This window comes from Nyctereutes procyonoides, unplaced genomic scaffold (genome assembly GCF_905146905.1).
Source record: "Nyctereutes procyonoides isolate TBG_1078 unplaced genomic scaffold, NYPRO_anot_genome, whole genome shotgun sequence".
Lineage (NCBI taxonomy): Eukaryota > Metazoa > Chordata > Mammalia > Carnivora > Canidae > Nyctereutes > Nyctereutes procyonoides.
Window position 1 is genome coordinate 2,168,963 of NW_026575117.1, and position 21,431 is coordinate 2,190,393.

The 21,431-nt window shown below is 58.5% G+C and overlaps 1 protein-coding gene across 1 annotated transcript; it reads left to right on the forward strand.

Annotated features, from left to right (window-relative positions):
* The first annotated feature begins 8,823 nt into the window (after positions 1–8,823).
* NHLH1 (nescient helix-loop-helix 1) lies at positions 8,824–9,259 on the forward strand. The gene has a single exon (XM_055333811.1). It carries the CDS (start codon positions 8,824–8,826, stop codon positions 9,220–9,222), a length of 399 nt encoding a protein of 132 aa, XP_055189786.1. The 3' UTR covers positions 9,223–9,259.
* Positions 9,260–21,431: the final 12,172 nt, after the last annotated feature.

Consider the following 21,431-nt stretch of genomic DNA (forward strand, 5'->3'; position numbering starts at 1 on the left):
CGCCGAGCTCTTCCCGTGGCTTCCGGGGAGGCGAGCTCTGCAGAGGGGCACAGAGCCCGGGCTGACCCCCTGAGGGCCCCTTCTCTGAGACTTGGGTCCGGCTCCTGCCCAGGGCGAGACCCCATGGGACTGTCTGGCAACAGGTCAGGGCCACAGGCTGAGTCCTCAGCTGGCTGCCCCGCCTCGCTTGGGGCCTGGCACAACCCAGGCCGACGTGTCCCCTCCCTACGCCCACCGCCCACCTTGCTGACTTGCTGACCGCTGCCCCAGGGCTGCCGCCACTGCCTTCTGCGCCCAAGGCTGCCCTGACAGCTGCTGTTTCTCCCCCGGCTTCTCTGAGCAAAGGGCCTACTCCCGCGGTCCCCACATCTGGGTCACCGCTCCCGAAGGCACAGCCCGTGAGGAGGCGTTTCATCCAGAGTCTGCTGCTCGGCCCGACATCCCACCGTATTCAGCAGGACTCTGTTTCTTCACAGAACCACAGAAATTGAAAATGCACCGTCTAACGCATTTAATAAACGGGGGGAACCGTTCGCCAGAGGACTGAGTGGCTCGCCCAAGGTCACAGCAAATTAGAGCTGAGCCGAGACTAGATCCAGTGCCTTCCCTTAGAGACCTGGGATGCAGGGCCTAGACGGCAGGTGGGAGGCCACACCAGACAAACATCAGGGCAGCACGTGCTCCACGCACACCCCGCGCGCTAGGACCAGGTTCTAGGTGAGCTCGGTGCAGAAAGTCGGCTTGGGCGGGGCCCGCTGTCACCGGGGAGCTCAGGGCCACTCTGTGGGGCTGCAGACAGGGCATCCTGGCTCTGGGCCTTCCGTCCCCTCCCTGCCGCCTGCGCTATGGGGAGGCGGACGGCGCAGATGGCGCGGCTGCTGTCCTGGGCCCTGCCGCTTGTGGATGGCCCCCCATGTGGCTCCCCTTCATATTAAACTCCGCAGGGCAGCGGGATTAAAAGGCTGATCAATTGTTGGGGCACCAGGGTGGTGGTGGCTCAGCCGGCTAAGAGGCAGACGCTGGGTTGCAGCTCAGGTCACCATCTAGGGTCATGATCTCAGGCTGGTGAGATGGAGCCCCTGGTCTGTAGGTGGGTTGGTCGGTTGGCTCCATGCTCATGCTCCATGCATGAATCTGCTTCTCCCTCTGCCTCCTCAAGCTCTTTCTCTCAAATAAAGAAACTCTTAAAAAAGAAAAAAGGGGGTTGATCAATTCTTGAACTTTCTAAGGTAGTTAGGAAGTTTTCCTTCTGTAGGAGAGGGAGGCCTGGGGGGCACCTATTGTCCTGGAACCCCAGGACCCAGAGAGGAGTCTGGGGGCGGGGTGGGATTGAAGCATAAAGTGACTCTGAGACTGGGCAACCCGTCCTGGGACCGAGCCCCGTGCAGGCTGCGGTTCAGAGGCACCTCGGGTCTGACCGCTCTCCCCGCCTGAAGGCACACGCAGAAGGGGCAGGGGCCCGAAGTCCCGCGTTCAGACGGGTGGAGACAGGCAGCCAGGAGCCCCGGCCCCCGCGTGGGCAGGAGCCCAGGGGCCACTCAGGAGGCCCAGAGATGATGCAACGGCGAGTAAGTCTCGGGCTCCTGCGGGCAGGGCAGGCCGCGCAGGGCGGGCCGAGGGGACCCTGGGGTCCCCTCCTGCCCACCCCTCCAGAGGGGACCTAGAGAGCCGGCGGGAGGGAAGGAGAAATGGGGCTGCAGGGCCACCTGCGAAGAATAAAGTGTGCAGGGAAACAGGAAGTGGGGCGGCCGAGCGAGCCGGCACAGGGACGGGGACAGGAGCCGAGGGGGGGACGGCCAGCGGGCGTGGCTGCGAGGGGACTGGGCCCGGGGCTGCTGGTGACAGATGGGTGGACACAAAGAGCAGAGCTGCGGGGAAGACAGATGGAGGGGGAGGGGGAGGGGAGGCTGGAGGGGCAGTGGTTGGAGGCCCTAATGAGATTGGAGCTGGGCTGGGGCTGAGGAGAGGTGAGCCCGGAGGCGAGAAGAAAGACGGGGCCGCCTCGGGAGACAAAGGCAGCCAGGCCGGGGGCCGGCGGCGGGCAGAGCGGGCCGGCGGCCGCGGGAGAGGGGGGCCTCCAGCCGGGCTGGCCGCTGAGAGAGTGACAGATTGCGCAGTGCACCCGAGTGGAGACCCGCTGTCACCTTCCCGAGGCACAGAGAGGGGAGCCGGGGGAGGCCGGCGGGCCGGGCCGGGTGGGGGCCCGGGGAGGTGAGAAGGGCCGGGTGCCCCGGGGAGTCCCGCCGTGAGCCTCGGCCCCGCCGCTCCGGACCCATCCGGACGCGAACCGGCTCTCGCGTCGCAGCGCAGCGGGGCCACCGCCGGGGCAGGTCAGGCGGCGCGGCACGGCGAGGGTTAACGCCGTCTGCTCGCCCCGCCAGCCGCTGCCTGGGCGGGTCCCCAGGGTTCCCCACATATGTCACCCCCTCTCCTGCCAACGCCACAGCCTCCCAGCTCCTCCAGGCCCTCCCCCCGCACCCCCCCCGCACCCTCCCCGCCCTCCAGCCTCCAGCCAGCCGCGCCTCCAAGGCTGTGCCCCGGGCGAGGCGGGGCCACCCGAGGAAGCGACCCTCAGGGCCCGCACACGCAGGGCGGCAGCGCACCCCCGCCCAGGCCCCCGCTCCAGGTCTGGCCACCCTCAAGTCGCGCCCGGGTGTCGGGGGCCGGGGTGAGCATGCTGCCTGGCACGTCCCCTGTGAGGGCGGCAGCGCGTCCTCGTGTCGCCGGGACTAGATGGCCTCAGTCAAGATCAACGAGCTGGCCAAAGTCACCAGGACGGGGACCCAGGTCCACCGGCTCCCAGTTGCCTAGAATTATTCTTTGCAGCAAGGGCTCCACGCTCGTGGCTCCCGTTGACCTCGGGCCTGCCTCCCCCTTGGCGACTCCCCGGAAGGAACAGAAGTTGAATCCCTGAGAGAAGACAGGGGCTGGGGGAGCCCAGGGTCTGGGTGACGGGCACAGAGGCGCCCGGCCCCAGGGCAGGCCCCAGCCCCTCACCAGCAGCGGCCCTGGAGAGGGGACAGTTGGGGGCTGGCTGGGGTGATGGCACTCGGGCCTCACTCATCAGAGCCAAGCAGCCACGAGGAGGGAAGCGGCTGGCCGGTCCTCCCTGCCTTCCGCCCCCCCACCCCAGCAGCCCCCCTGCTTCCCTTCCCCCACCCCTCGGCTCCGTTTGTCGGGTCTCCGGGCCTTGTCTCCCCTCGGCATTTTTTGTTCCCTCACCACCTCGCGGCTGCCTCCACCCGTCTGCGTCTCCCCAGCACCCTGCAGGGTCATCCCTGACTCCCCGGGTCTCCTCCCCCACCCCGGCGGTTCCCCGGTGTCTCTCATGTCCCCCTGCACACCCGCCTCTCGTGCGTGTCACCCACCGACAGTGCTCGCACCACTCCACCCCTGCCCGCTCCCCTCCTCTCCCCCCCACCCCGCGGTCTCTCCCTCTCTCCTGGGTCTCTCCGTCTCCCAGTTTCTTGGACGGGGCTGAGGGCAGGGGGCGGGGGAGGTAGAGTCGCTGTTGCTGGGGGCTCATTAGGTGGAGATTGGTTTTTAATCAGCACCATGGCAATGATGATGCAAGATCTGAGCCGCCACCTGATCCCCTGCCCCTGGCCCCCTCAGCAAGCTCCTCTCCCCTCCGGCTTGGCCCATCTGCTGGCGCCTGGGCACCTGTCTGGGCCTGCCCAGGTGGGAGCTGGCTCCTCCCAGACCTGGGCTGAGGAGGGTGGGGAGCCCGGGGAGGACTCACAGGACTCCCCTGGGGGAAGCCTCGCCTGCAGAATGCCCAGAGGGGGTGGATCAGCAACAGGGAGACCGATGCCGCCAACAACCTGCAGGTGGGCTGTGCCCCTCCTAAGGGGGGGGGCACTCTTTAGGCGGTGACTCAATCTCCATGGCAACCTAAGAAGCAGCTACAGTTGACCCCATTTTACAGACAAGGACGGCTGAGGCTCAAGGGGCCCTCTCCCCAGCAGCAGCCCGCCGCCCCGGGAGTGCTCCCAGCCCCTCCACCCAGGAAACTCACTGGCGCCCGGGAAAGACACCCCCTGGCCTGGTGGGGGTGTGGGGGACAGAGCTAGACACCGGAGCCCGCGGGCACCGCCCTGCACTTCCCTCACTCCCAGCTCCTGCCGCCCTGCAGCACACACGCACCCTTGCACTCCCACGCGCGTGCACACACACACACACACACACACACACACACACACACACACGGGCTGCAGGCAGCCGGGCTGCCCGCATGGACGTCAAGGATGCCTGTTTGCAGACAGTTCTGTCGCTGCTTTTCCTGCCGCTGTCTGCTGCCCCGGCACCTCCCCGCTGCCGCCCGCTGTGCCTTGTCCCCGTCCTTCCTCTTCCCTGGGCCCTTGCTTTCCTCCCAGGAGCCCCTCGTCCCCGGGGTGGGGGGGGGTGCGGCTCAGAGAAACTCCTGGTGGGCTGTGTCAGGAAGCCAACCCCGCTCCTCTGGGCACCGGGGTGGGAGGGAGACCGGGGCTGGGATGGAGGGCGTGGGGGACCGAGTCCCTGGGGGACGGGCACGGGGGCAGGGCCCCAGCAGGAGCCAGGGCAGCCTGCCCACGGGTCCGCGGGCACTGGCTCAGCGAAGGCGGAGAGCTGGGCGACGGCGAGGCCCCTCGGGTCCCCTCCGGTGTTTGGGCACTGCCCGCGCGTACTTTTCTAGCTTTCCCTGTGCCGGGCTGGGGGAGGCTTCCTGCCCCGGGGAAAGGACGCGGGGGAAGGGGCCGCCAAAGTCACGCTGGGCCTCAGAATGGGCCCTGGGCTCTTAGCCCTGGCCTGCTGGGGGCTGTGTCCCTGCCGCCTCGGGTGGGAGGACGGGGTTCATCTGTGATCCTGCCCTGGCTCTCGCCCCAGCCCCACCCCTTCCCCCGGCTCTCCATTTCTTGCTTATGAAATATGCATGGAGAACAGATGTCCCCGCTCCCCTACTCCCTGCCCCCCCCAGGGCCAGCCCCCACCCCCAGCTCCCCGGAGGTGCGGTGGGGGGTGTTCCCAGTTCCCCCTGCCAATGGCTGCCCGGCCTGGCTGTTTAATATTGATGGGGGGGGGGGCGGGCCAGCCAATGGAGAGCCGGGGGTGTGTGTGTGTGTATCTCCATATATATACATAGGGTTGGGCCAGCTCAGGTGTGTATGCGTGTCTGTGAGTGCCTGTGTATGTGCGTGTGTGCGAGTGCGCTGGCCCCGTACCTGGCCAAGCCCTCCCCCTCCCCCTGGGCCCTCAGTCCCCACCATGTGTACCCCTCTCATCTGCCCTGGAGCCTGTACAGCCGCGCCGCGAGGCCGCCCCCGAGAGCTCTAGAAAGCTGGTCACTAACTTTGCAGACGGATGAGCTCTGAGCAGCCAGAGGAGCCTGGGGCCGTCAGCACTGCCCCCTGTCCTGCCAGCGTGGATCCCCTCCCAGGGTCTTCCTAGGTAAAGGGAGAACTGTGGGCTGGGGAGGGGTGGGTGAGCCCCCTCCCAGCCCTCCCCAGTGCCTCGCCCCTGTGTCCCTGCACGCCCTCTTCCCCATTCCTCCCCTTGGACTCTCTGCGTCTGTCCCCAGTCGGGGGAGCACGGCAGACGTGGGGCTGGAGGTCCTCCCCGGCTGCTTGGGATTGCCGCTTTCCCCATCCTTGGAGCCTGGAACTTTGGGACCAGAAGTGGCTGTGGGGTGAGGACTGCGCGGGTAAACAGAAGCTGCTGCCGGGACTGGAGCTGGGGGGGACAGCGGGGCCAGGTGGAGGTGGGACGGGGGTCACACTGGGGTGCGGCAGGGAGGGCAGGGCAGGGCCATCAGGGGGGAAGGACCACCGGCCCAGGGCAGGGGCAGGACCGCACTGTGATAGCCGCGCTTGAGGCCCGCAGGATGGGCAGTCGGGGCAGTGACCACATACTGGAAGGTGCTGCCCCGGGGCTTGTCACACTGCTGTCATCCCTCTTGTTCCCTTGGAGCCGGGAATGCGCAGCGTGTCCTGAATTTCAGCACTGACCATGTTCTGTTTTGTGTGATGGGTATGCGTGTTCGTGTCAGACGAGGATGCCCTCGCACCCACCACCCTCCCGCACTTAGTAACCTGTCAACTACAACTGAGCCTGTCTCCCCTGCGGGGGTGGGGAACCCGGGGAGGAGGTCCAGCAGGCAGGAGAACCAGGCTGCAGGGGAAGGGACAGCGGCTCAGCGCTCCTGCTTCCTGGGCTCACGCGAGTGGCCCACTCTCCCCCCTCAACACTTCTCCCAAGCAAAGCCTTTCCCAGCCCCTTGCCTGCTGCCTCACCCTGACCTCCGCTGGCCCCAGGACAAGCAGACCTTAGCCAAGTCTCCTAGAAGCTGGCACGTCCCCACCCCCCGCTGCAGGCCACATCTGAACTGATGCTGGTCTGTGGGAGGACTCCAGGATTCCTTCCCCTCATCGCCTTTGTGGAGTCCTCAAGAGCACCAGGGAGTGGCAGCCCAGGGCTGAGGGTGTTGAGGACAGAGGGAGAGGCCAGTCGAGCAGGGCGTCGTGGTCAGAAGAGATACCATCCCTTGACTCTAGTGGACAGGGCGGTCGGATCAGGTGTCGTAGCAGTCATGCTGGGGGTGGGGGCCCGGGCAGGGACGGCGCCGGGGCAGCTGTGCCGAGCTCCATATGTCCCAGTCCACCCTACAATGGGCAATCTGCGTGCGTATCCCCTCCCCCCCAAGAGGCAGCGAGGCTGGAGAGGGGCCCTGGGAGGGAGCGGAGGCAAGGCCGCAGCTCTCCCATCACAACTGGGGCAGGTGTAGGGGCGCGGCCAACCTCTCCTGAGCTGTGACCCCAGTTTTGCTCAGTTTTTTTTCTTTCTTTTTATCGTAAAATATTTGTAAGATGGTTAAAAAAGCAAAAAAAAAAACATGGAACACAAAATGCACCATTTGAAGTGCAGAGTTCAGTAGTGTTAAGTATGCTTGCACAGTGGTGAAAGAGATTCCCCAGAACTTTTTCATTTTCCAAATCTGAAACTCTACACCCTGTGAACACTTCCCCTTTCCCCCCACTCCCCTCAGGCCCTGGGAACCACCATTCTGCTTTCTGTCTCTGTAAGGCTGACTGCTTAGACACCTCAGATCCGTGGATCATACGGTGTTGGTCTCTTCGTGACAGGCTCCTCTCTTTTAGTACAATGTCCTAAAGTTGCGTCTATGCTGCAGCATGTGATCAGATCTCCTTCCTTTTTAAGGCTGAATAATATTCCACTGAATGTCTCCACATCTTTATGTGGCCAGCTGTGGATGGACGACGTCTGGGTTGTTTCCGTATCTTCGTTATTCTGACTAGCACTACAGTGACATGGAAGTGCAGATTTCCTTTTTTTTTTTTTTTTGGCTACTATCCAGAAGTGGGATTGCTAGATCATCTGGTAGTTCTATTTTTAACTTTTGGGGGAAGCGTCCATTAGATTTTCCATAGTGGCTGCACCATTTCACAGTCCCACCAACACAGCACGAGGGACTCGGTTTCTCCACGTCCTCACCAACACCTATTATCTTGTCTTGTTTTTGTTTTGATGGCAGCTGTCCTCATGGGGGTGAGGTTTTAGCTCATGGTGGGTTTTTGTTTGTTTTGTTTTAAAAAGATTTATTTATTGGACAGAGAGAGAGAGAGAGAGAGAGAGAGAGAGAATAAGCAGGGGGAGCAGCAGAGGGAGAGGGACAAGCAGGCTCCCCACAGAGCCCAGCAGCCTGGAGCGGGGAGCCTGATGCGGGGCTTGATCCCAGGACCCCAGGATCATGACCTGAGCCAAAGGCAGAGGCTTCATCGACTGAGCCACCCAGGAGCCCCTCTTTGTGGTTTTGATTTGCTTTTCTCTGGTGATGAGTGATGTTGGGCATCTTCTCATGCCTGCTGGCCATCTGTGTATCATCTTTGGAGAAATGTCCATTCAAGTCCTCTGCCCATTTTTTAATCGAGTGGTCTGATGTTTTGTTGCTGTCGGAGTTCTTTTTTTTTTAAGATTTTATTTATTTATTCATGAGAGACAGAGAGAGAGGCAGAGACACAGGCAGAGGGAGAAGCAGGCTCCATGCAGGGAGCCGGACATGGGACTCGATCCTGCGTCTCCAGAATCGCGCCCTGGGCCAAAGTCAGCGCTAAACCACTGAGCCACCCGGGCTGCCCCAGAGTTCTTTATAATATTCCAGATACTCACCCCTTATCAGATGCATGATTTGCACATGTTTTCTCCCGCAGCTCTTGCCTTTTCACTCCCCTGCTTGTGTCCCTTGACTTAGAAAACTTTTCAAGTTCGACGGAATCCCATTTGTCCACTTTTGCTTTGTTGCCTTCCTTTGGGCGTCCTAGCCAAGAAATCACTGACTGCCAAGTCCGATGTCAGGACACTTCCCGGTGTTTCCTTCTAGGAGCTGCCCAGCCTGGGGTCTTTAATCCTCTGGCTGGGTTTTACCCTGCCCCGCCCTGCCTCACCCCTCCTCCTTTCCTGTTGCTCCCTTCCAGGATTCTCTCCCCTTCTTACCATCTTTCCTCCTTCCGGCCCCTTTGTGCCTGTCCACCGGCGTGTCCCCTCGGCGCCTTTCTGCTGTTCCCCCACTCTTACAGCACCCTCCTCTGCTCCCCCATCCGCCGAGCTGCCCCTTCTTCCTCCCTCCGACCCAGTCAATCCCCCCTTCTCTCCTCCAGGCTCCGGACTGGACCCCTGACCATGGGACCTTGAAGTGGCTCTGACCTCCTCAGCTCAGTGGCCGACCCCAGTCCCGCAGGCCCTTCCTGCCCCTCCCACAAGCGGCTCGCAGGCTCCCAGCGGGAGGGGTGGGGAGGGGACCCCGATCTCCCCGGGCAGGGGCCTTCCATCATGATGCTCAACTCCGACGTGGTGGAGCTGGACCTGCCTCCCACCCACTCCGAGACCGAGTCGGGCTTCAGCGACTGCGGGGGCGGGGCGGGCCACGACGGGGCTGGGCCTGGGGGTCCGGGCGGCCAGGCCCGGGGGCTGGAGCCGGGGGAGGCGGCCCGCAAAGACCTGCAGCACCTGAGCCGCGAGGAGCGGCGGCGCCGGCGCCGGGCCACCGCCAAGTACCGCACGGCACACGCCACGCGGGAGCGCATCCGTGTGGAAGCCTTCAACCTGGCCTTCGCCGAGCTGCGCAAGCTGCTGCCCACGCTGCCCCCCGACAAGAAGCTGTCCAAGATCGAGATCCTGCGCCTGGCCATCTGCTACATCTCCTACCTGAACCATGTGCTGGACGTCTGACCGGGCCTGCCTCCCGCCTCCACGGGCCCCTGCACCCGGCACGCGCACCCGGTCCCCCAGGCTCCCAGGGTGCAGGCAGGGCGCCCTGGGCTGGGGCTGGGGCTGGCGGAGCACGACCTGGGATCACCTCGGTCCCGTCCCCACCCCCAAGGCGATGCTCGGTACCTCCCACGTCTGCAGTGGGGGCCCCCCTGCTGGTCACAGGTGTTTACCGGGGTCCAGTCCTTGCAGGGCCTCCTAAGCGCCCCCCCTCCCCGGCTCTCTCCAGGGCTGCCGCCTCCCCCACCCAGGACCCTGTCTCTGTGTCCCATCCCCTTCCCAGCCTCTCCTGGGAGGGAGGGAGGGGGCCCGGGCCCAGGAAGGGGGCTGCTTGCCAGGGGGACAGGCAAGGCCACGCAGGGCTCTCCGGAGCGACAACTGCCAGGGGAGGCTTAGTGCCCGCGAGTGACGGGGAGTTTTCTCTCCCAGAGGCTCAGCACACGCAGACCTCGGATCTTACTTGGTACTGAGTGCCTTGTCCTCTCTGAGCTCCCTGCCCCCTCCTGCCCAGCCTCCCAATTTTCTCCCTCCCTGTGTGCAGCCGCAGAAAGGAAACCCTAGGTCCTGGAGGACGGATGCTGGCCCCGAGCTCAGCAGAGGGCCAGGGCAGTGGGGCAGCCAGACCTCACAGCTGCTTCCTCCTCCCAGCACCCTGGGAACAAGTGCAAAACCCACGGGGCTTCCTCCCTCAGCTGCAGGGGGATGCTCAGCTCCCTGGGACCTAGGGCCAGTTCATTAGATATATACTTTTTCTCCTTACTTAAGCTCGCCTTCAGCAAAGGAAGACACCCCCTATCCCGCTCCCCACCCCCAGGCTCTCTGTACCCCCCCAGTGTGGCTTTGCCCCTCTGCTCACAGCAGCCCAGGGTCAGCAGTGGAATGAAGGGCCGGAGGCCCAGCATAGAAGAAGTGAGCCCACCGCCCTTCCCACGCTCCCTCCTCCCTCACACCAGACTCTGTGCTCTACAAGGATATTTATTTACGTATTTATTTATTTATTTATTTGTCTATTTATTTACTTATTTATTTATAAATGTTACTATTTATTGCCGAGTTGTGCACTTTGAGGTAGAGTGAGGGAGCTCCTGGCAGCCCTAGCTGGGCCTCTCTTGCTTCCTCCCTGGTTCTCCTTCCCCTTTCTTACTCCTTCTGCAACTCCAGGAGTGTGTGTGGGGAGATCCTCTCTGCTCACCACACCCACATCTCTTCCTCAGATCCACCTGTCGGGACACCCAGTCCTCTGGGTTGGTGCCCCCGCCCCAGCTCCTGAGCCCTTCCGTAGCTCCCTCCCCCCCTCCACAGTCCCACCCCATCCTGCCTGCCTTTTTCTCTCTCTGGCCCTCTCCCATGACCTCTCACTTCTTCCTCATACCCCCAACAGTGGGCCTCCAGGCTCTGTGTCCTGTGTCCTGTGTGTGACCCCCTCCCATTGCATTTCCAATTTCATACAAAAAAAAAATTAAAGTGACCTCGTTCTAGCCCCAGGTATGGCTGTGGATCATTCAATTGGGTTGGGAAGCTAGCCTAGGCATGGAGGACCCTGGGCTTTCAAGGCTGTTTGATTGGGGCCCTGAGAGCTCAGCGTGGTGGGTAAACGGGGAGGGAGTAGGAGGGGCCACAGAGTAAAGAGGTTGCAGGGAAGGGTGTAACACACAGACCCCAGTCCCCCCCACCCCAGGCCCACGTCCCTCCATCTTGGTATGCACAGGGGTGCCACTTTCTGGCCCCTCTGATATTGTGTTTCTGCTCTGCTCTCTATGGGCCTGAGAAAGAGCTCGAGTTCCCAGTGGAACCCAAGTAAAACATGTGTCTGTAAGTCCATGCTGCTGGGAAAAGCCATGACATGAAGCCTCTCCTCCACGTTGTCTGTGAGCTGGGTGGGTGTTCGTGGCAATTCGTTCCTGGCCCACGCTGTGCTCCCCAACCTTAAGATATGGGGGAGAACAGAATGGAGGACCTGGGACTCAGGGAGCGCTGGGGAAAGGGAGGAGGAGGAGCTCTGAGTGAGTATCAAAGGAATCCTGGAAGAGACTCTACAGTCAACTCAGAGCCCAGAGAGGAGGTGGGCCTCATCCAAGGTCACACAGCCGGGCAGGAACAGTGGTCAAGTACAAACCTTGGTTCCTCCTGTCTGGCCCTGCAACGCCCTGCTTCCCTGGAGTGACCCAGGCCGCCGGGTGAGAGTCTGTGGGCCTCACAGTCTAACGTGGATAAACCAGCGAGTATTCCGTTTGGTGGCCAAGATGGCAAAAGGTCTGGAGACAACCGTGCAGGAGGAACAGCTCCCCGGAGGATTCAGCGTCCTCCCGGTAGGGGCAGGAGGCCTGCCCCTGCTCCCTGCAGAGCCAACCACACCGGCGGGAGGTTGTTGTGGGAAGTGGATTTTAACTCTAGGAACAACCTCTCAACCCGTGTGGCTGTTGGGCGGCGGAAGTGCCATGGGGCCAGGAACCAGGACCGGCTGGAGCAGCGACGGACGAGGCAGGCAGACGTTCCTGGTGGCCTGGTGGTGGGGCTCGCGGGCGGTGGGGGTGTGACGGGAGCAGGGGGGCAGGACCACCCCGCGCACCCCTGCCCTTGCCCGTTGGGCTGGAGGAGGTGCTGAGCCCGGGGATGAGGACACAGGGTGGCGGGTGGCAGGGCACGAGGGCCCTGGGGGTTCACTGAATCCTGACCCTTTGTTGTGGAGGCAGGTAAGCGGACCCCCCCTGCGGGCGGCCGGGGCCTCCCCTCCTGGCCCGGGGCCCCCTGCCCCCCTTGTGGCTCGGCCCGCTGGAAGGCTACCGGCCCTGTGCTGGGGGCTCCCTCGGGGCCTGGGGCGGGGAGGGGCAGCTGCAGCTGTTCCGGCAGCTCCAAATTTCTTCAGATAATCAATTGGCCTCGGCTGCGCTCTGCTCGGCAGGACCGACCGAGAAGCTGGCGGGGGTGGGGGCTGCCTGGGAGACGGAAGGACCGACCGACAGGGGAGCCCGGGGCTACCACACAGGGCGGGAGGAGGGAGGAGGGACTGTGGGAGGGCCAGGCGTCCCAGCAGGTGGGCCGATGGAGGGGGGACCCGGACCGTCCCCCCAGGCTGCCTTCGTCGGGCCCTGCCAGCCCCTGCCAGCCGTTGGGCCGCCTCCTAGCCACGGACCCCCCTCGCTCAGCAAGCCCCCCCAGTGGCGGAGCCCCCAGCAGGCCCAGGGGCCTGAGCGTGGGGGGGCTCTCGGCCACCCCTCCCTGTGCACACGCACTCACACTCGTGCGCACACCCCCCTCCCCTGCACGCTGCGTAGGCTACCGGGCATATGGGCCCTTTGTGCCACACAATGGACGCCCTGCCTGTGCCCCTTCCCAGGCTGGGCACGGGGGGCTCCTCCCTCTAGCCCACCTCCCTCCCTCCTGTGTCCCCGGTCGGGCCTGCCAGGTCCCCTGTCGTCCTGACTGGGCCTCCCCCCTTCCTCTTTCTGCCTCTCGCTTCCTCCTCGTGTCCTTTCCAGAGCTCCTGGGTCTGGGCGCAGCCTGTGCCCGGAGGAGGGAGGTAACAGGTAACGGGCGGCCACGTCGGAGGTTGGTCCAGGAGGGAGCGGGGAGGAGGGAGGCTGCGCGGAGGCAGCAACAGCCGCGTGGTGATGGAGGGGACAGCAAGGCCACAGCCCGCACCACGGGACCTGTATCCAGACTCCAGGTTCACTTCACTCTGTGCCGTAACAGGCCAACCGCACGCCCTCCCCGGGTCCAGGTTCCTCACCTGTAAAGTGGGGGGCATATAAAGCCCTGCCTCCCAGGGGTGTTAGAGGATGAAATGAGATCCTCTAAGTGGCACAGCAGGGGGCAGCAAGTAGCATGGGCGACCTGTACTGTTGGACAGTTGTGCACGGCACAGGGTGCCAGGCCAAGGCGGTGAAGGGGCCTGACATCCAGCCAGAGCCACGGGTCCGCCCTGGCGCCCGTGAGGGTACAGCATCCCCCCCAAGAGGGGGCGCCCTGGAATCAAGCCCGAGTGTGGGTTCCCCACGTTCAGGAGTCCAACCGAAAGCTCAGAGTCCAGACAACCTTGGACACCAAGACAGAGCGGGAGGGGACAAGAGGCTGGGCGGGGCGGAGGGGCTCCCGAAGCTGGGTCTCCTGGAGAGCTGAGCCTGGAGAGCTGAGCCAGGAAGTGGGCTAGGTGCCCGCGGGGGGGGGGGGGCGGGGAGGGGGATGGGGTCACCGTTCTCGGGGTAGGGACCCGGCTTGTCCTCCCTGTCGCCAGCCCGAAGCCCAGCCCGGTTCCTGGCTCTCTGACGATCGCCTGTTGGACACCGCCCCCTGCTGGAGGCCAGCAGAGCCGTCCCGCCTGCCAGTGGGCCCAGCGCCCCAACCCGCGGCCCCCCAGGTGAGGACAAAGGGTGGAGGGGCTAGGAGGGGTAGGGGGGTGGAGCGGTGGGGGGGCTGTGGCGGGAGCCGCAGTTGGAGGGATGTTCTTGTCAAGAGTTTCTGGAAGGTGCATGGGGGCTGGAGGGAGGAGAGGGCCTGGGGGTCATGGGGGTCTCGTTTACACGTGTTAATGCTGTACCGGTTCCCCGGGGGATTTTTTCCTGGCTGTGTCCGTGTCACTTGGTGCATGTCCCTGTGCGTGTCCGTGTGCATGTCCTGGCTGTGGGGCGCTCCCTGCTTCTGCGCACTGCCCTGGGGCACAGGCACGGAGGAGTGAGGGTGCCTTCCAGGTGCCGGATGAACTGGCCGCGCTTTCCTTTCCTCCTCTCGCCCCACGCGGCTCTCCACGGGTGACAGTGATTGGCCGGCACCTGCCCACCTGCCCGCAGCTCGGAGCCTTGCTCTGGTTCTCCGTGGGGTTCTCGGGGCCCCCTAAGCGGGGCCTCGGCTTCATGCCCAAGTGCAGGGGGCGGCCGGGAGGGCCCTGAACCCAGAGCCACCTCCCTCCCCTCCATCCCTACCCACATGGCACGCCTGCCTTTGCCTCTTGTGACCCATGGCTGTCTCCTCCGTCAGCCAGTCCCATGTCATTCAGTGCACCATCCGCTTAATGACCAGCCAGCGCGACCTGCTCTAGGTTCTGAACCACCAGGCAGTGCCGTGGGGGGCGCACAGGGACACCTGCCATCATCCTGCGCCACCATCCCACGGAGGGGAAGGAGGCACCGGAGGCGGTGCTGGTGAGGGAGGGGGCAGGTCCCATCTGGGTTGGGCTCTGGAGACGGTGGGGGGGGGGGTTTGGCGGTCCCGCAGGTGTTTGCAGAGATTCTGTGCCCTGGGGCTGTGCTGCCGAGTCCCCCCCCCCCCCCCAGTCTCCTTCTTCTCTGGACAGGGGCACCAGCTTCCCCAGCTGCAGGAGCGCGACTCCCTGCTTGTGCCTCCTCAGGAGAGGCTGGGAGGAAGGCAGCTGCCGTGTGAGGCCGTGCTCCCTCCCTGGAGCAGTCGAGTGCAAGGACTGTTGTGGGGGGCAGCGGTCAGAGTCCCTGGACGGCCAAGGGCTGGCTCGGCTACAGGCCCCCGCGTGCCGGCCAGGGCATAGCATCGCATCGCAGCCTCCCCCTCTGCTTGCTGCAGCCTCTCTTACAGCGGACAGGTGCTCCAGGTGTTCCCTAAAGCGCACCTGACAGGCCTCTCCTGCACACCTGCCCCAGCCTGAGACTGTTGCCCAGCGAAGCTACCCCGCGTCACGGTCACCACCATCACCGTGAGAGTAGCTGCCCAGAGGGATGGGCTGAGCCGAGCCCCGCGGGAGCAGTGTTAGGAGGTCACGGCAAGGTCATGGCAAGGTCACGGCAAGGTCAGTGGGCAAGCACGGGAGCGTGGACTGAAGTTGTGGCAGAGGGAGTAGAGAAGGGAGGACCGAGGCAGCGGACGAGGCTCGTGGCGCAGAGTGGGGGGCACATTGAGCAGAGTGGGGTAGAGGGACCCCCGCGTGTCCGTGGACCGAGTGCTCCCCTCCAAAATGGACCACAGAGGAGGAGAGGCTGGCGGGGAATTGTGGGGCTGCGGTGGCTGTGGCGGGGGACGGTCCAAGGCGCGCGGGACAAAGGCCTGGGACGCCTTCCTGGGGCGGGTATGGGAGTATGCTGGCTCTCTGGGTTTTTGCCAAACAGCTGGACCTGTTTCCTAGGATGCCTATACCCCAAAGGGGCCTCCCTCTCCTCTCATCCCTCAACCCCACTTCTCCCGGGGTGTTCCTCACACGGATCAGTGGCACCCTCTGCATTCAGGCACCCTGGCTTGCCACACTTGTGTCCCTCTACTGCCATCGCCGACCCATCACCAACATCGACCCGTCTTCTAAACCCGACTCCCAGCTCTTTCTCTGTGTCCACCCGTCTACCCTTCTTCTCCTGCGCTGGTCTCCTCGCCCCTTGGCTTCCTCCCTGACATCTGCCCTCCAGACCCTCCATTGCAGTGACCCGCCCAAACTGCAAATCTCATCACAACGGTTCTATACCCGTATTCTTTTAATGGCTCCCCATTATTTCTCAAATAAAATCCAAATTCTTCAACATGGCATGGAGTCCCTTTGGGGAGCGCCTCCTGCTGGTCTGTCTGCCCCCCCCCCCAACACCACCATCCAGCTTCCCACTTTGTGCTCTAGGGCTCTAGGAGTCCGAAGCTCTCTGGCACACTCCGTTTTGTTTTTTTTTAAATTTTTTTATTTATTTATGATAGTCACACATAGAGAGAGAGAGGCAGAGACACAGGCAGAGGGAGAAGCAGGCTCCATGCACCGGGAGCCCGACGTGGGATTCGATCCCGGGTCTCCAGGATCGCGCCCTGGGCCAAAGGCAGGCGCTAAACCGCTGCGCCACCCAGGGATCCCCTCTCTGGCACACTCCGAATTGTTCCCCACTTCCCAGCCTCTGCTCACGTGGCTCCTCCTCCTACCTCACCTGCTGAAGTACTAATCATCCTCCACGGCGATGCAGAGGGACACCCTGACTTGGTGTGCCTTCCAACTGGCCCACGCTCAGCACCTCCTGAGCCTCTAAGCATCTCTACGACTGCCCTCCCCACCTTGAATTGCACTGAAATCATCTATCAACTCCCATGTGGGTTTTAGTGTGACCTGGGGTTGAATTCCTTGAGATCTCTTTGCAACGGTTTCCTCATCAGACATAGCATGTAGAGCCCTTACCCCAATGCCACTGCATAACAATGTTCAATAAATGGTAGTTATATTGGGATAATCATCACTTTTATTACTTTCCTCCTCAATTTGCTGAGTTGTCCCAATGTCCACCTGTTGCCATTTTTAGTTTTTTTTTTTTTAATTTTTAGAAAAGATTTTATTTTTCAGTAATCTTCATCTGACATGGGGCTGGAACTCACAACCCTAAGATCAAGAGTCACACAGGCTACCAGCTGAGCCACCACCTGTTACCATTTTACCTTGAGAATATGTATTTGTTCATATATTCCAGTCCTTTTGACATTTCAGATGGGGTTCTTATAAGCTATTTCTCCAGAAGCTTTGCCTTATCTTTTTTTTTTTTAAAGACTTCATTTATTTATTCATGAGAGACAGAGAAAGAGGCAGAGACACAGGCAAAGGGAGAAGCAGGCTCCCTGCAGGGAGCCCAATGTGGGACTTGATCCCAGGACTCCAGGATCACACCCTGGGCCAAAGGCAGGTGTTAAACTGCTGAGCCACCCAGGCATCCTTTTGCCTTATCTTTTCAACTTCACTAGAAACCAAAGAATTTCTTATTTTATTTATTTGTTATTTATTTATTTTGAAAGGGACAGAGACAGTGTGATCTGGATTTCTCTTTCTAAAAAAGGGTTTCAAAAAGTACCAAAGTAAGATATGGCCTATCCTAACAATTTCAAATAATACTAAATTATGTAGAGTTAAAGGGTGCCTGGGTGGCTCAGTCATCCAACTCTTTTTTTTTTTTTAATTTATTCATGAGAGACACAGAGAGAGAGAGAGGCAGAGACACAGGCAGAGGGAGAAGCAGGCTCCACGCAGGGAGCCCAACACGGGACTAGATCCCGGGACTCCAGGATCACCCTCTGGGCCGAAGACAGATGCTAAACCACTGAGCCACCCAGGGAACCCCAGTCATCCAACTGTTGATCTCAGCTCAGGTCTTAATCTCAGTGTCAGGAGTTCAAGCCCTGCTTTGGGCTTCATGCTGGGCATGGAGCTTACTTAGATATATATATATATATTTTTTTAAATATTTTTACCAATGTATTTGGTCTATATATATATTTGACCCCTACATACCAATTGTGTACGTATGAATTGCACATCCCTCTGCAAAAGTAAATTCGTTATTAACCGTTTGGTCTGTATCCTTTAAGACTTTACATTTTGCAGATATATATAAATGTACAGATGCATGCATTGAAAATTACATTGTACATTTACCATTAGAATTTTTTAAGATTATTTATTCATAGAGACAGAGAGAGAAAGAGAGAGAGAGAGAGAGGCAGAGAGAGAAGCAGACTCCATGCAGAAGCCTGATGTGAGACTCGATCCAGGGTCCCCAGGATTATGCCCTAGGCTGCAGGCGGTGCTAAACCGCTGCGCCACCGGGGCTGCCCTACCATTAGAATTAAACTTAATATGTACTGCTAACTTACTTTTTTAAAACAATACATTATAAACATCTTTTTTGTATCTGTACATATAGGCTAACTTCACTTTTTAAACTTCTCCATAGGACATATGTATTATAATTCATATAACCATCCTCCTGCTGCTGGACATTTAGGTTAATTCCAGTCTTTTGTTCTAAATAATGCTGCAGTGTACCACACTGTTCTATGCATATATAGTTGTGTACTTATGGGAGCATTTTAGGAAGGTAGATTCTTAGAAGCGGAACTGCTGGATTAAAGAGAATATACCTTTATTTTATTTTATTTTATTTTATTTTATTTTATTTTTGAGAATATACCTTTAAAATTTTGGTAGATACTTCCAAACTTCCCTCCAAAAAGTACAGTACTTCCAACCACACATGAGAATCTACATTTTTTCACATCCTTCATAGCAATGAATATTATCATTCTTTTAAATTTTTGTTCTGGGGATCCCTGGGTGGCGCAGCGGTTTGGCGCCTGCCTTTGGCCCAGGGCGCGATCCTGGAGACCCGGGATCGAGTCCTGCGTCGGGCTCCCAGCATGGAGCCTGCTTCTCCCTCCTCCTGTGTCTCTGCCTCTCTCTCTGTGTCTATCATGAATAAATAAATAAATCTTTTAAAAAAAATATTTGCCCAGCACTTGGAAGGTGTTACCTAGGGCAGCCCGAGTGGCGCAGCGGTTTGGCGCCACCTGCAGCCCAGGGTGTGATCCTGGATACCCCGGGATCGAGTCCCACATCGGGCTCCCTGCGTGGAGCCTGCTTCTCCCTCTGCCTGTGTCTCTGCCTCTCTCTCTCTCTGTGTCTCTCATGAATAAATTAAAAAAAAAAAGAGTTGGATGACTGAGGCCTCCCTGCAGGGGGGCCTGATGTGGGACTTGATCCCAGGATCACGCCCTGAGCCTAAGGCAGACGCTCAACCACTGAGCCACCCAGATATCCTAAATTTGTTACATTTTGATGGGCAAAAGGGAATATTGAATATTTAATTAAGGTTTTCTTTGAGATTGATAATAGTTTTAAATGCTTCTAAGATGCTTGTATTTCTTCTGTGAATCACCTGTTCATATCCTTGGTCTCTTGAAAAAAAAGGTTTAATTCATCTTCTTCCTTTTTTTTTTATTTATTTATTTATGATAGTCACAGAGAGAGAGAGAGGCAGAGACACAGGCAGAGGGAGAAGCAGGCTCCATGCACCGGGAGCCCGACGTGGGATTCGATCCCGGGTCTCCAGGATCGCGCCCCGGGCCAAAGGCAGGCGCCAAACCGCTGTGCCACCCAGGGATCCCATCTTCTTCCTTTTATTCTACATTTTTTCTTTATTTTTTTTAAACTTTTTTTTTAATTTATTTATGATAGTCACAGAGAGAGAGAGGCAGAGACACAGGCAGAGGGAGAAGCAGGCTCCATGCACCGGGAGCCCGACGTGGGATTCGATCCCGGGTCTCCAGGATCACGCCCTGGGCCAAAGGCAGGCGCCAAACCGCTGCGCCACCCAGGGATCCCCTACATTTTTTCTTTAAAAAATACAATGTGTTTTAAGTAAAACAATGCTTTTGTTCTTTTGTTTAGCTGGTATAACAAATTAAACCCCTCAGTTCTTTAGGCACACTAAATAATCAATCCACACCTCCCTTTTTACTATCTTCTCTTTTCCCCTCCCTGTTCCCATGTTCCTTGCCACCCCTGCCATAGGCATATACTCATTTATTGTCATCTTTTTTCACCCTATATCGACCCACATACACCCTATATGTGTATCTCTGATCAGTACGTTATATTATTTTGTGTGTTTTGGACTTCAGGACAATCCTGTGGAATACTATCTTATTCTGTTCCTTTTACTTTTCTTTTTTCTTCTGACTAAATATTGTGCTTTAAAATACTATCCTGGGGAAGCCTGGGTGGCTCAGTCGGTGAAGCGTCTGCCTTTAGCTCAGGTCATGATCCCGGGATCCTGGGATGGAGCCCTGCCTATGGCTCTCTGCTCTGTGGGGAGCCTGCTTCTCCCTCTCCCTCTGCCTGCTGGTCACTCTGCTTGTGCGTGCGTTCTCTCTGTTAAATAAATAAAAATATTTGAGAAATAAAACACTATTCTGCTATCGCTATGGTATGACTAAGTCATGGGATGAAAGGCACAGCATAGGGATCATAGTCACTGGTATTGTTACAGGGCTGTAAGGGGACAGGGTGGCTATACTTGCAGTGCGCACAGTAGGTCCAGACTTGGATCACTATATTGCATGCCTGAAACTAATGTAACATTATGCGGCAATCATACTTCAATAAAAAGACTGAAATATCGAAAAAACCTCTACTAAGGCTTTTTGTCCTCATTTCTTGCCGCTTGCTGTGCCCTCCCCTGTGCCCCTCGTAGCCATGCCTTGCAAAATTGGAAGAAATCAAGGACTCTCTGCTCAGCGCCAGGCTTAGGATGCCAAATCTGTCAAGATCAAGAAAAATCAGGATAATGTGAAGCTTAAAGTTCAGGGAAGCAGATACCTTTATACCTCGGTCATCATGGACAGAGAGAAGGCAGGGAAACCAGAGCAGTCCCTGGGGCCCCCGCTCCAGCAGTGAAGGAACTCAAAGGAACCTGGCAAGCGGATCTTGCTGCAGGGTTTCAGGGTTCTGGTCTCAGGGAGCTCAAGAATGAGCTTGGGGCTAAAAGGGTGAAGCGAAGTGAAAGTTTATTAAATGAAGGTGAGAATAGAAAGGAAAGTAAAGAGCTCTCTAGAATCAGATGGGCGCAGGAGGGTTTGTCACTGAGGGCTTTTATGTTCTGGCTTTTATAAGAAACTGACCAGGGAACTTGGTAAATTTCTTGTTGCTATCATGGGGGGGTGTGTGAGTATCATGTCTATATTTAGGTGGATTTGTAACTATCATGAGAACAAACCAGGTGTTCCTGTAAATATCGTGTCTATTTCTCTACCTCTGGGATTCCTTGAGCCTGGTTACAGAGTCCCCTGTGTGACCCTAGGCAGTGGCCCCCTACCTGTCTCTCCCCACTTAGCCTCACCTGTCCCTTCCTCAATTTGAACTGTCTTAAAATTTTAAAAACTCTTTGAAACACACACACACACACACACACACACACACAAACTTCTACTCCGCTTTTATGTATGAGATGGAATTTATTTTTTTTTAATTTTTTTTGAGATGGAATTTAAAAACAACATATGGTCATCAGGCTCCCTGCATGGAATGGAGCCTGCTTCTCCCTCTGCCTGTGTCTCTGCCTCTGTCTCTGTTTCTTTCATGAATAAATAAATAAAAAATATTTTTTTAAAAAACCAATATATGGTGAATGAGTACTTTTTCTTAATCTACATATACCTTGTGCATGTTCTACCTACCGTGTATGTATCATCCAAGGTTGTTTCCCAGTTTTTTGCAGCAATGAGTTTCCTTGAATATATCATTTTATGTATCCTTTGTAGGGTTATTTTTGTGACATATTCCTAGAAGTAAAACCAGATTACAGACACTTTTTTTAAAAGATTTTTTAAAATTTATTCATGAGAAACACAGAGAGAGAGGCAGAGAGACAAGGGCAGAGGGAGAAGCAGGCTCCCCAAGAGGAGCCTGATGCAGGACTTGA